A 13,592-nucleotide genomic window follows, 5' to 3' on the forward strand; every position below is an offset into this window, starting at 1 on the left:
AACCTGATGGATGGCGTAGGTAGGAGAGAGGGTTTTTCACTGATCCTGAAGCTCTGATGGGAATTAACCACAAAGGTTTCAAAGTGGTCCTTGCACTCCCTGTGGCAGGAGCTCCTAGGTCTGGTGTCTCTAAAGCAGACTCAGGTGGTTAGGCTCTGAGTTCCAGGGTGGGAGGTGGGGGTCCTAAGGATGCAGCTCTGCTTCACGCCACTTACAGTGGTGATTTGCATTGCCAGCCTGTCATTCTTCTTAGCCCATTCTGCTAATCAAGGTCTTACTTTGATCAAGACTCTGAAGAAACATTATGTAAGTTAAATTGGTAGAGCGTTTATACAGCTTAGCCCATAAATTGTTTCTGCCGTGGAATTGCTGGCTGATGATCAATAAATGCCAAGAATAGTTTTAAGCTATGCCTCAGCTCATTTTTCTTTTCCTTCTGTCAGCTGGGGTAGTGTGTAGCCTGCCTGATGCTTACGTGCCGTGTTGGATTAGTAGCCTGGGCCCACAGTGCCCTGGCACCACCAGCCTAGACTTCTGAGGGGATGCCCGGCCATGGCTCTCTTCAGAGCTCGAGTAGGTTGTGCAGGGCCGTCCTGCTAGGTGGGCACCCTGGGGAAGCTTCTTATTGCCCAGGGAGCTGTTGGGCCAGAATAATTGTTGAGGCTTCTGCTGAGACTCTGATTGTTTTTGGATCATGGCCCCGGGGACAGTTGGGGGTGTCTGGAGCACGTTGTGGGTGTGCTAGCAACAGCCTCTGAAGGAAATGTGCCCTCCGCCAGGGTCGCGGTTAGAACCCTGACATCTTCGTCTTGCTGTGGGCACCGACAGGCAAGATTGGAAGTGGCCCAAGTGTGTTTTTGTTTTGTTGTTTTACAAGCCGCGTGTAGCAGGCTCACATGTGATAAGTTTCTGAGTGGCTTCTTCTGTGGCCTTTGCCAGGCCCTGTCCTACCAGCCTGGCCTTTTCTGGTGTCCTGCCAGGCTTCCCTGAGCAGAAAGTCACAGTGGCCCCTGAGGCTGCACATGGGCCTCTGTCCTGACCACGGTCCTGCCTGGGTGGAAGGGGGTGTCCTTGTGCCACCATCTGTAGGCTGCCCAGAGCGTCCAGGGGGTGGCTGGGCTGCACTCCTGCTTCCTCTACATGCTAGTCTTATTCACCGGTCATGTGGTGACAGCCTTGGGGGCAGGGGCAGTGAATTTACAGGAAAACTGATTCCTTTGAACCCTGTCTAGACTGCTCCACCTTACAGATGGAGAGAAACAGAGAGTGGCTGGCTAATCAGTAGCTAGAATCCAGTGTGCTGGTCTCTTGGTGAGAAATGTGAGTCACGTTCTCTCTAGAATTACCTCAGCTGCTAGACCCACAGAGATGGATCAGGGCTCCAGATGAGTGTCTCTTCGCTCTTTAAGCGAGGCAGATGGGCCTTTGGAGGAGGGAGAGTGCTTCCTCAGTCCCTTTAGGGAAGCACTGTGGAGGGGGTGTAACTGGCCCTGAGCTGGAATCCCAGGTAGAGGGGAGCACATGAATCGTGGCAACAGAGGCAGAGAACGCAGATCAGTCCTCACAGGGAACAGCAAGCTGTTTGGGTTGTCTACGTTCCTGATGGTGTGTGGTGGGAGTCGATAACGAACGCTTAAGGGACTCGAGGGGGTCTTCACTGCTCTGCTCATGGGCTGGATATCATCATAGGCAGAGGGGAACAGAGGAGGGCTCCTACGCAGGGAAGTAAGGTGAGTGATTCTTGGAAGAAGAGGGCCCCGGCTGCTGTGGCTAAGAGGAGCTCGAGGGGGAGAGAGGACAGTTAGGAGGCTGTTGTCATGGTCCAGTAAGAGATGATGTGGGTGGGTCTGAGTCAGGATAGTGGCTTGGTGGGCAGCTGGGGGGAGCGGTTGTTGGGGAGCAGGTGAAGAGAGGTGGTCAGGGTTTATTCTGGAAGCCTGAGGAGAGCAAAGGGCAGGTGCCTGTGCATTCAGATAGGGAGGAGAAGGCAGTTAGAAGACTTGCTCCCTGGCCCTTCTCAAGGCAGCTGTGGTGCAAAGGAGTGTGAGGCCCAAGCTTGTGTCTTGAGGCTCTAGCTGGTCCCTTGACGAAAGGCCTGGTGGCCCAGGCTGAGAGTAATCCTGGGAGATCTGTGTCCTGTTCTCTCTCACATCACAAAGCCTCACTTCTAAGGGAAACCTTGAGGCTGTGATGTCCACCCAGAGCTCTTGTTCGGTGAGAGGGAGGAGTGTGTCTCCCAAAGAAGAGTGTGTAGTTGGGGAGGGCTCTGCTCAGGAGGCTCCACAAGGACTGTCTCATCCATCTGGCTCACGTTTGTCTGTAAATTGGCACACACACTCTGCTAAGTGCCTTTTTTAGGGGTCTGTCCCAACCTAAGCCAGAAATGACGATGAGTGGCCTCTTGACATCCTGGAATTTCCAGGCTTCTCTGGTGCATGATGTGAACTTGTGACCCAGGTACATATGGTCATGCCTTACTTTGATGGAGCTTGGGCCGTCATAAATACAGTGATGCTACTAGAAATTCCCTCTCCTTGGCATTTAAAAATGAGATCTCCAGCTTTCTCTATCTTTCCTTTTTCCAATCTTTTACGCCCATCTTCTGCTGCTGGGGAAAATTACCCTTCAGCAGGTCAAACACATTTTTTTAAGCTAATTCCCCTCTCTTGAATTGTGGATGAGAAGTATCCACATTAGCCAGCATTGTTTTCCTGCCTTCAGGTGGGTGATTGGCTTCGTGATAGATGTGCTGTCCTCTGAATTAGCCCACAGCCAGCAAAGGGAAATGTGTGCTTGTGGCCGGTTTCTTTAGTGGAAAAGCTTTTCTGTGTGATCTTTGGCAAGGGACATCTGTCTCCTTAAGCCTTTATTTCTGTCTGTGTCTGTAAAATGGGGCTGCTCTGCCAAATATTATTAGGGAGTCATTGAAGATGAGAGACCAGGAATCCGGGACCCATAAGCTTTTCCTGTGATTGCCCCTTCTTTTCCTTTCACTGTCTCCACTACCACCATCCCTGCCCCCGCCTCTCTTTTTTGAGTGTAACCCATGATGTACTTTTTGTTGTGGCTTTTGTTGCATCCTCCTTTAAAAATTGACCATTTCTTGCAATGGCATATACTCATGGAAACCAAAATCTGAAAAAGAAAAATGGATTCTGAGCGCTGGCAATACTGTCTCGTTTAATTGCTGACATTTCATGTGCCTTATGGGTCAGGAGATTAACACCAAATTTGCAGAACGGGGCACACAGAGGTAGAAAATGAAAGCATTTCAAAACTGATGAGTCTTGGGAGGGAAGAAAAAAAATTAAATGGCACTCAGTGGCCTAGGTTGTAAGAAGTGCAGAGGTGAAAGTACCTGCTTGTTAGGACCAGGCTCCAGAAGTTCCGTGGTTGAACTCGGTTGTTAAAGTGGGAGGAGGTGGGAAGCAGCCTCTGGTTCCCTGTCTGCAAGTTTCTGAAGGTGGGACAGGGCGCCTATGCTGAGAAGGAAGCTCTCCTCTCCCGGAGCAGAGAAGTCTTTTCTCTCATGAGTCTTAAATGATTTATCTGTCCTGTTCCCAGAAAAAGCCTGTTACATCTATAATGTGAGTGACCTTCTTCCCCTACCACAACTTAAAAAAAAAAATTGAGATATGATTGACATAACATTGTGTTGGTTTCGGGTATAAGGCATGCTGGTTTGATGGATGGATCACCACAGTAAGTATAGTTAATACCAGCATGCGATTGCATTTTTTTTTCTTATGATGAAAACTGTTAAGAACTTGCAGGAGCTTCTGGCTGCCTCAGTCAGTAGACAATGTGAGCCTTGATCTTGGGGTTGTGAGTTCAAGCCCCATGTTGGATGGAGGGATTTCTTAAAAAAAAAAAAAAAAAAAAGGCTTCCCCGGGTGGCTCAGGGGTTTAGCGCCACCTTCAGCCCAGGGCCTGATTCTGGAGGCCCGGGATTGAGTCCCACGTTGGGCTCCCTGTGAGGAGCCTGCTTCGCCCTCTGCCTGTGTCTCTCATGAATAAATAAATAAAATCTTAAAAAAAAAAAAAAAAAAAAAAAAGTACTCTCTTAGCAACTTACAAATGAACAATCCAGTATTGTTAACTATAGTCACTGTGTTGTTCGTTGCACCCCAGGAATATTTGTCTTACAACTGGAAGTTTGTACCATCTGACCACTGTCACCCGCAACTAAATAATGGCTTTTCTGAAACTTTGGAGTACAGCTCACCATTTGCTCGGTCATCTAGAGCCCAGTTACCTCGGCTCTGGATAATCAAGAGTCTGAGTGCTACTGTAGCCTCTGCCATTAGCTCCCTGTGTAATCTTGACAGCCCTCTCCCTGACTCTGGGCCTCACTGTTTCTCATCTGTACACCAAGGGGTAGGGGGCTTGCTTCTCACCATTGTTGCGAGGATTAAAGAAGACTGTATTTAAAAGGCCTGGCATAGGAGGTCTTCGATGAACCAGAGCTGTTGTGGCGTCTTCCCAGGCCGGCTGGGCTTGCCTGTGCCATCCCCCCACCCCACCCCCTGGCAGCTGCATCCGTTCTCCTTCCCTGGGAGAAGGCATCGAGAGGAGAAAGCGGTGCTCTTGAGGAGGCTGGATGGGAGAGGAGGTTACAGTTCAGGGCTAATTGAAGGGTTTGGGATTTTCTCTGAATGTTAATTAGGTTGCTATTTAATTAGCTCCCTGAGGTCATGGGTAAGGTAACTGGAGGTGGCTCTGTGGAGAACATTATTTGACATACCAGGGTTGGCCACTTTTCCCTTCTGTTTCTTCACTTTTAGAGAAGGGTTATTAGGGACCTTCCAGGGTTGCTAAAAAGGGATCATTTGAGGCCTAAAGTCATCATTTAAAAATCTCATTTGCCTTCATTTCTGTAACCTTTAACTCACTTATCCAAAGTCATCTCACTTTTGGATTTAGCCTTTGTCACAGATGAGCCGGGGTCTGGCTTCCAGGCATCACTCAACTTGCTTCTTTCTCTGGGGCCCTCATTTCTTTTTTCTTCCTCCTATTTCTCTTGCGTTCCCCATCCCCTCTGCGGCTCCCCTGCCCTCTCTTTCTTCATGCCCTCTCTTCCATCGTGTGCACCCCCACCTCCATAGCAAATGCAACTTCCTATAATATTCTTCTCTGCCAAATGAAACGAGGTTACTCGATCATACCCTTTGGGGGGCTGACACTCGCTGCATCTGCCTGATGGGAGCTGCCCACTAGTCAGGCTGGCGTTGAGCCTGGCCGGGTGGAAGAATTCAGAGTATCAGTCCACAGTGCCCTCAGGCCCTCTCCCTTCGCCCTCACCATCGTACACATGTGTACGACGTTCTTGTTACTTTTCGTGTCCCGTCTCTCCTTGTGGATGGCCTTGAAGAACCGTGTCCTTTTATTCATAGCTCAGTTGTGTTTATAAAATAAGCACATGACCCACTGAATTATTTAATCCAAACCCTTTGTTTTACAGGGGTAGAAAATGCTCAGAAATTAAGCAAAAATTACGTGCTCTTGGGGGAAGGATCAGAAGGCTTTGCACAGTGGTTCTTTTCTGGGGCAGAAAATAGGAAAGAAGAAAATACTTTGTCCACTTTTTTCATAAAACCTCCTTGTTTGTTTCTGAGGAAGGAGGACTTACTCGTCCTCATTGTTGCAGGGCCTGAGCAGGATTGGGGCAACAAACCATGGCTCCTCAGAGGTTTCCCGGGGAAGCTTGTCAGCCTGGGGGCCTCATGGATTCTGGGCGCTCCCTTCAGAATGCAGCCCAGCCCGCCAGGTCCTGTGGCTCCTCTCAGTCTCGACCTCTTGATATTGGAGGGTGAGAAAGGGAACCCACGGCCTGGGGAAGGCTTTGGGAAGTAGAGGGGTCCTGGGCCTGTGATGTGAACAGTGGTTTGGGTTGCTGCTAGGACATTGTGGGAGGAAGCCCGATGAAACCTTGGAGGGCTCCAGGAACAGGGCAGGCTCCCAAATGAGGAAGGGGACCCTTGAATACTTGGACTTGGACCTGGAGGTGAGGGTGGGCTGGAAGGGTGCGTGTTTCACATGTGGGGGAGGGGGGAGGCATGGTTAGAGGGGCAGGCCTGAGCTGGGGCCCCACACAGCAGGAAGCTGGAGAGGGAGGGAGGGCTTTGGGCTCTGTGGCTAATGTGGAAAGGCAGGCCGAGAGGTGGGGACTTTCCCACTGCAGGAGCACCGATTTCTGTGCAGGACTGAGTGAGGAGGAGGATGTGGGGACAGGATGGAGGAACAAGGGCAGTGATGGTGGAGAGCAAAGGTGGGACGCTGCCAGTTGGAGGAAGCAGTCTCTCTGGACTTGTAGGACATGGACCTTTTATGCCCCCAGAGAAGAGCCTGATTTGGCTGGGGCTGCCAGAAGGAAGCGTGTCCCAGCCTCGTGGCTCAGCCACATGCTCTGTAGTTGAGGGCTTTGGAGGCCCAGGTCTGCAGGCAGCCTCTTGTCTGCCCTCCAGGTCACCAGGAGGGAGCATCCAGGTCACCAGGAGGGAGTGTGTGCAGTGGGAGTGGCTCCCAGGGTGTGGTCCAGGCAGGGAAATCTCAGGGTTTCCCTCTGCTCCTCTGACCCCATCCCCCATGGTTTCTGCAGCCTCCCAGGCAGTGTTGTTCCCTGGCAGTGGGGGAAGCGGGAACTGACAGTCAGCGATGGAGGAGAGTGGTGTTACATAAGTTTGGAGAAAAGGAGGCTTGCTTGCCATGTGAATAGAAATCAGATCCACGCAGTGACAGAGGCCGTGTAGCCACTCCTGAGCAGCAGCTGCAGCCTGGAGAGAAGCATCTGAACCAGCAGAAGAAGGAAAACCTGGGTGGGGGTGGGGGTGGAAGGGTGGGGGAGGCTCTCTGGGGGGGGGAGGGAGGAAGCAGGTGTCTGGTGTGTGAACTGCTCCTCATGGAGGGTGGCCTGTGAAAGAATCCTTTTGTCTCTGTAACATTGTGTGCCATGTAAATGCCGACCCCGCATTAGGTTGGTCTTGGTCACCATCAGGTAAGGTCACAGGAGCTGTGATTGTTACCATCGCCTCACCCGCAGGCAGGCTGGTGCTGGAGAAGCAGAGGGCCTGGCTCAAGGCTGCCGGTGGAGCAGATGGCAGGGCGGGATTTGAATACAGGTGTCTTTAGCCAGGGCTGTTCTTTTGCTCGAAAACAGAGCCTAACCTGCCTTGGGCTCCTTTGGGAGGTGAGGAGGCACAGGGGTGAAGGGCCGTCCAGGTTGGAGTGCCTCCTGTGTGCTCTCCCTGCGGCGCCTCCTGTGAGCACCATCTCCCTGCCACTTGGCGTCACCTGCCACACACTGGACACTCTCCTCTGGGGTGAGGCGTGTGTCCTCCGTTGGAGAAGCGCCACGGTACTGTGCGGGTGAAGACCGTGGCTCCTCGGCTGGAAGTGTGTGTTGGGGCCTGCCCTCATTCTAGGTGTGGAGAAGAAACAGAAGACAGGTTCAGTCCCTGACATCCCGAAGGGATTCTGCGGGAGGCTGCATGACTCTATCTAGGTCGTTGCTAAGGGTCTTCCTCCCTGCTCAGAGGCACCCTCCCCCTCATGGTGTGTGGTCTTACCTGGTTTTCATGGCCCTTGAGACCACCTGACGCTGCCCATTTGTTTGTTGGTTTTTGTCTGTACGCACGCTAAAATGTAAGCTCCCTGACAGTAGGCACTCCCATCGGTTTGCTTGCCCTTGTCTTCTTGGTATCTGCACGGGCCCTGACGCATCCAGGTGCTCCATGAACAGGAAGTGGATGAGGGGAGCAGAGGTGGGTCATGTGGCCGCAGGGTGGGAGGGAACCAGATTCCTGCTAAGGTTACTTCTGATGCCTGCATTCTGGAAGACTTTATGGAGCAGACACAGGGAGGGTGACAGGGCCTTTGGAAAGGTCTCATGTCCTGTGACATGATGAGGGCTGGGTCTTGGGAAGACTGCACCAGTGGCTCTGAGTGCTTGTGTATGCACACCGTGAGTTCAGAGCCTTCCTTTCAGGAGGGCTTAGGAGCCCCTGCTGTGAGCGAGTTCCAGGCCTGTCTCTGGGAGCGCGTGAGGCACAGAGACGGAGATGCTGGAGCTGGCCGCGCATCTTGGGAATGAGGGGCGGAGGAGGGACGGGCAGGAGAAGGACTTTATTGGGATACAAGAGACTGGGTTTTTTTGTTTTCACTTTATCCTTGGAAAGATGCTTCTGTAGACTTGTTAGAATCTGTTCAAGGATAAATACAGGCATATATCATTTTATTGTGCTTTGCAGATACTGCATTTTTTTGAGATTGATGGTTTGTGTCAGTCCTGCATCGAGTGAGTCTACACTACACCATTTTTTCCAGCAGCGTTTTTGCTCACTTCACGTCTCTGGGTCACATTTTGTTAATTCTTGAATTTTTCAAACTTTTCATTATTATGTTTGTTATGGTGATCTGTGATCAGTGGTTATGACTTGCCAAAACTCAGGTAATTGTTAACAGTTTTTAGCAGTAAAGTATTTTTGAATTCAGGTATGTACATCATTTTCTTAAACATAATGCTGCTGTATACTTCATAGACTATGGTCTAGTTTAAGCGTAACTTAAAAAAAAAAAAGATTTATTTATTTATTTGCTTGAGAGAGTGAGTGAGCATGATCGAGGTGGGGGAAGCAAAGGGAGAGGGAGAAGCACATTCCCCACTGAGCAGGGAGCCTGACCTAGGACTTAATCCCATGACCCTGAGATCACGATCTGGTGGGAAGTTGGCTGTTTAATCTACTGTGAGCCGCCCAGGTGCCCCAACATAACTTTTATATGCACCAGGAAACGCAAGAAAACTCACTTGACTCTCTTTACTCTCTTTATATATATTCACTTTATATAATGCAGTGGTCTGGACCTTCAAGGGGTGTCTGTAAATGCATTCATCTGAGAGTACTGAAGAGAAAAATAATAAAATGGGAATAGTGGTTCAGATAGCTTTGGATTATGGGGATTTGGTTTTTTCCCTCGAATTCTCCAGATATTCTCTAGAGTATCCCTATTAGTTCTATCAAAGATTGCCTGTCCAGTTTATGCTTTGCCCTCGGCTATGGCCTGCTTACTGGGGGGGTCTCATCGCTGAGGTCTGCCCACACAACCCTGGCTTGGGGACTTTTACCAAGTTCCAGCCTCGTTTCCCCACCTATAAATGAGAACACTTGACCCTGCTCTGCCCACTTTACAGAGCAGAGTTTGAATCAGGGGAGATGGTGGAAGTTCACCTCCCTCTGCAAAGGGAAGGGCCGGTGAGCTAGTAGTGATGGGGCAGCCAGGTGGGAAGAGGGGAGGGTCCGAGTGCATGGAAGGCTTTGGGGCCGGTTCTGGCGGCACTGCCTTGACTGACCCTGTAGGGCAGCGGGGGGCTCCCCTGGGCTCATAGCTGCTGCGGCTGTGGAGACTGTTTGGGAGATGACCTCCGAGACGTCAGTCCTAAGGCAGCTGCCAGCCTCTGCCACGCATATTTGTAAAACCCCCATGCTCTGTGCGTGGTGTGAAGATCAAGAATAGGCATTCCTATCTGGTCTCCCCTGAGCCTTTGGTGTGTGGCCTCAGCTAGCATACAAGTCTTACTGTCTGTGCTGTTCTTCTGCCATATGATCCAACCATAGCTGTTCTGTCTTGCCAGTGAGGGTGACTGAAGCAACCAAGTCTGAAATCTTATTTATAACTGACTCCTTCCTGTGGGTCATGTGTTCAGGTCTGGATTCTCAAAGAGTGGAAATCCACTGACTTTCTGGCCTGCTTGTATAACAGGTTGCCATTTCCTCTCCTCACAGTCTTTTCTTGAACCCTGAACAAGACGGACTAAGGGATTGTGGTGTCCCGTGTTGGCAAGCCAAGAGCTGGCTGTGGGATGGCACTACATCCTGGGACTCGTGGTCAAGGCTGTTCTGTCTGGAGAGTGCTGACCCTTCTCGCCCCCAATCCACTTGTGTCAACTCCCTCCTTTTTCTGTGTTCTCTCCCCTGCAGATGTCAAGCCTTCCAACATCCTCGTGAACTCCCGTGGGGAGATCAAGCTCTGTGACTTTGGGGTCAGCGGGCAGCTCATTGACTCCATGGCCAACTCCTTCGTGGGCACAAGGTCCTACATGTCGGTATGAGCAGCGAGTTCCATTTCTCAGGCGTCTTGCCTGGTCAGGCATAGGAGCCAAGTGGGTGGTTTCCCCTGTGGGGCCAGAATGTGTCCTGGGTGATGGAGGTTGGGGAAAAAGAAATGGGGGAGGAGGCATCATGGTCCCTTCCTGAGGAGGCGGCAGCATCAGCATGTCCTCTTCCCACCATGCCATGAGCTCCCAGGGGTCAGGGATAGGACCATGGGCGTCTCTGGTCCCTAGGGTCTGGCTTGGGGCCTGGCATGTGATAGGTGCCCAGGCAGTGCTTGGTGAGTAGGCTAATGTTTGGTTGACTGACTGGGTGAGTAAATGGCTAGCGTGCTCCAGAGGATTTGGGAAGGGGGAGATGTCTCTGGGTGAGTGCTGGGGTAGAGGGGCGCGAGGGTGAGTGGGGATCTCCATGGCAGGGACTGCAGCACGGATTAACCCGGGGGTGGGGGGGAGGCCCAGAGGCTGGGGCATCCCTGCACAGAGAGCGTTTCCCGAGCTGTCTTCCACATCCTTGAGGGATCGCATCTGGTCTATGTGGTTGTCCTGTGAAGTACAGATTATCGCTCCCACTTTGGAGATGAAATCCAAATGCAGAGCCTGGATTGAAAGCCGGGTCTTCTTGCCGATTCGTCCCCTTTGCTCAGCACACCCTCACTTGCCTCTTGGATCCCACTCAGAGACAGCTGCTTCCGGCCTCTGTGTGTGGAAGTTCATGCCCACATCCTCATTCCTTCTTGCCCACCCCTTGCCCCTACCTTGACTCCAGCCACTGTCAGCGTGGCTCGCCCAGTGCCTACCCACACTTCCACCCCCTCCACTCCAGTGACACACGGTCTATAAGAAACATGAAACCTGTGGGCCCTTCAGCTTCTTCCCTGAGTATCTAAGAACTGAGTAGCTCACACTCTGGGCTGCTCACCTGCCAACTGCAAAGTTCAAAATCAATCAACAGGCCCTGGGACTTATTGATCCAGGGTTAGTGGTTTGGGTTTTGTGGTTATGTGATCAGTTCCAGAATAGTCTGATGTTTGAGTTAGTGAAAAATCCTATGGGAGATATTAATGATGTCTTAAAAATAGTACAATGGTCAGAATAAGGAGGGGTTTTTTTTGTGGTAGAGTTCTTAAAGTACATGTGCTATTTCAATTAATGCTGTATAGCACTATATACTTTTTTTCCTGGATTCTTCTACAGTAACAGCCCGTATTTGTGTAGTGTTTTGCAGCATCTAACATACATTTCCATTTGCTTTGACCTTCTGAGTAACCCCCGTAAGGAGAGCAGATATTTTGTGACGTCTGTATCGTCGTCCCCACCATCTTTATCGGCTCCACTTTATGGAGGAGGGGACTCAGGCTCAGGGTCATGTAGTTTACAGAAGTCACAGAGTTGGGACTTGAACTCAGGTCTCCTGACCCCAGATCCCGTACCTTTTCTACTGTTCCATGTTGTTTGAGGACAGTCAATGAGTCCGTGGCGGAGCTGGTCTTAGAGTTCAACTTTCCCGACTCAAGGCCAGTGCTCTACCCACTGCACATTTCACTCATGACTCACATTCCAGAAGCCGCATGTTGCAGACCCAGGGGACAAGATGAGCCTCACAGGCCCGGCTTTAGACCAGCTATCCTGCACGTGCAAGACAGTGACGAGGCTGGGCAGAGCTGGAGCCACAGGGGAAGCGGCGGCCAGGGGCCAACCAGGCCTGTGCCTGTTAGTGGAGGGCCGTGAGGAGGCGTGGGTCAGAGCCACGGGAGCCAGCTCTAGGATTCAGTGAACACAGTAGTTGAGGGCAGGTCAGAAACCAAATTAAAGCAGTTAGTAGAGGTCCTAAAGAAGGAAAACTGCATCAGCAGATCCAGGGCCAGAGTCCGGACGGAACAGGGCAGCCCACTCCCTGCAGTGTGAACAAGCCTCAAAGGGGCAGGGAGTGCTGAGGCCTCCCTTGGAGCCTCTGGGGGACTCGCCTCTCCCTCTCCTGAGTGGGCCCGAGTTAGCTCACAAGTGATCATAATTGTGTGTCTTTCCTGCAGCCAGAAAGACTCCAGGGGACTCATTACTCCGTGCAGTCGGACATCTGGAGCATGGGGCTCTCTCTGGTGGAGATGGCAGTTGGGAGGTATCCCATCCCTCCTCCGGATGCCAAGGAGCTGGAGCTGATGTTTGGGTGCCAAGTGGAGGGAGACGTGGCTGAGACCCCACCCAGACCAAGGACCCCGGGAAGACCCCTTAGCTGTGAGTGGCCTGGTGTGGCCCCAGCTTGGACTGGGGTAGGGTGGGGGCAGGGTCCCTTATCCCTGTGGGTTACTTGAGGACTGACTGAACATTCTCCCAAGACGGATTGCCTGTCTCCGGATGCCAGGGTGGGGGGCTCCAGGTGGGTGTTAAATGACTGTTACTCCCAACATCTTCTCACCCTTTGCGGAGTGCCTGCTATGTTCCTGGCATGGCATTTAGGACTTTTGTGCACTCTTGGATTTTTTAAAACCATGACTTTTTTTTTTTAGGTAGATATATATATATTTTAAATGGTTTTATTTATTCATGAGAGACACAGAGAGAGAGAGAGGCAGAGACACAGGCAGAGGGAGAAGCAGGCTTCCCGCAGGGAGCCGGATGTGGGACTCGACCCCAGGGCTCTAGGATCACACCCTGGGCCAAAGGCAGGCGCTAAACTGCTGAACCACCCAGGGATCCCTAGGTAGATATTTTTGAGATAAAATTCAGACAACATAAAATGCACATTTTAAAGTGTACATTTCAGTGGCTTTTAGTATATTTTTCCATGTTGTGTAGCCATCACCACTATAATTCCAGAACGTGTTCATCACCCTAAAAGAAACCTCACGTCCATAAGCACTCATTCCCAACTCCCTGCACCTCCAGCCCCTGGCGACCCCCCCAACCTCCCTGTCTCCATGGACTTGCCGAGGATTACCTAATTTTATTTTATTTTTATTTATTTATTTATTTTTGGATTACCTAATTTTAATAGCGATTGTGTGTGAGTAGTATTATAGTCCCCATGTTAGATACTTTTGAGAAAACTGAGGCACGCGGTGCCTGACTTGTCAGGACTGTATTCTCTAAGTGTCCAAGTCTGAGTTCTAGGTCCTGAGCACAGGGCAGCACCACCTGCCTCTCCGATCACACATAGTGGGAATAGACCTGGTACTGGGACTGTCCTGGCTCAGCCACCGTCTTCTGATGTACTTCCTGCTGGGACGCTCCTGTATGGCCAGGAGGACCTGCCGTCTGCCCCGGGAAGGCCCTCACGGGAGGGCGATATGAAGGGAGAAACGGGGGGCAAGGAGAGCTGGTGCTGGTGGGTCACTGGAGGGGCTGCGGCTGGGCCCCCGAGGCTGACCTCGGACTCTGGAGGACAGAAGGAAGAAACCCAAGTTCAGGGAGAATTAAGACAGTCCTTGAGTTCTTGGTTATTACCTCATTTACTCCTTGGGAAGAAGGGCAGACATGATGATTATCC

At 51.3% G+C, this 13,592-nt stretch overlaps 1 protein-coding gene across 1 annotated transcript in view; it reads left to right on the forward strand.

Annotated features, from left to right (window-relative positions):
- Positions 1–13,592, forward strand: part of MAP2K1 (mitogen-activated protein kinase kinase 1) — a 77,860-nt gene that overhangs the window by 59,230 nt on the left and 5,038 nt on the right. The window contains exons 6-7 of the mRNA XM_025472413.3: positions 9,975–10,099; positions 12,139–12,340. Coding sequence (XP_025328198.1) covers positions 9,975–10,099; positions 12,139–12,340 — 327 coding nt within the window. The remainder of the gene's footprint in view (positions 1–9,974; positions 10,100–12,138; positions 12,341–13,592) is intronic.

The sequence above is a fragment of the Canis lupus genome, chromosome 30 (assembly GCF_003254725.2).
Source record: "Canis lupus dingo isolate Sandy chromosome 30, ASM325472v2, whole genome shotgun sequence".
Classification (NCBI taxonomy): Eukaryota; Metazoa; Chordata; class Mammalia; order Carnivora; family Canidae; genus Canis; species Canis lupus.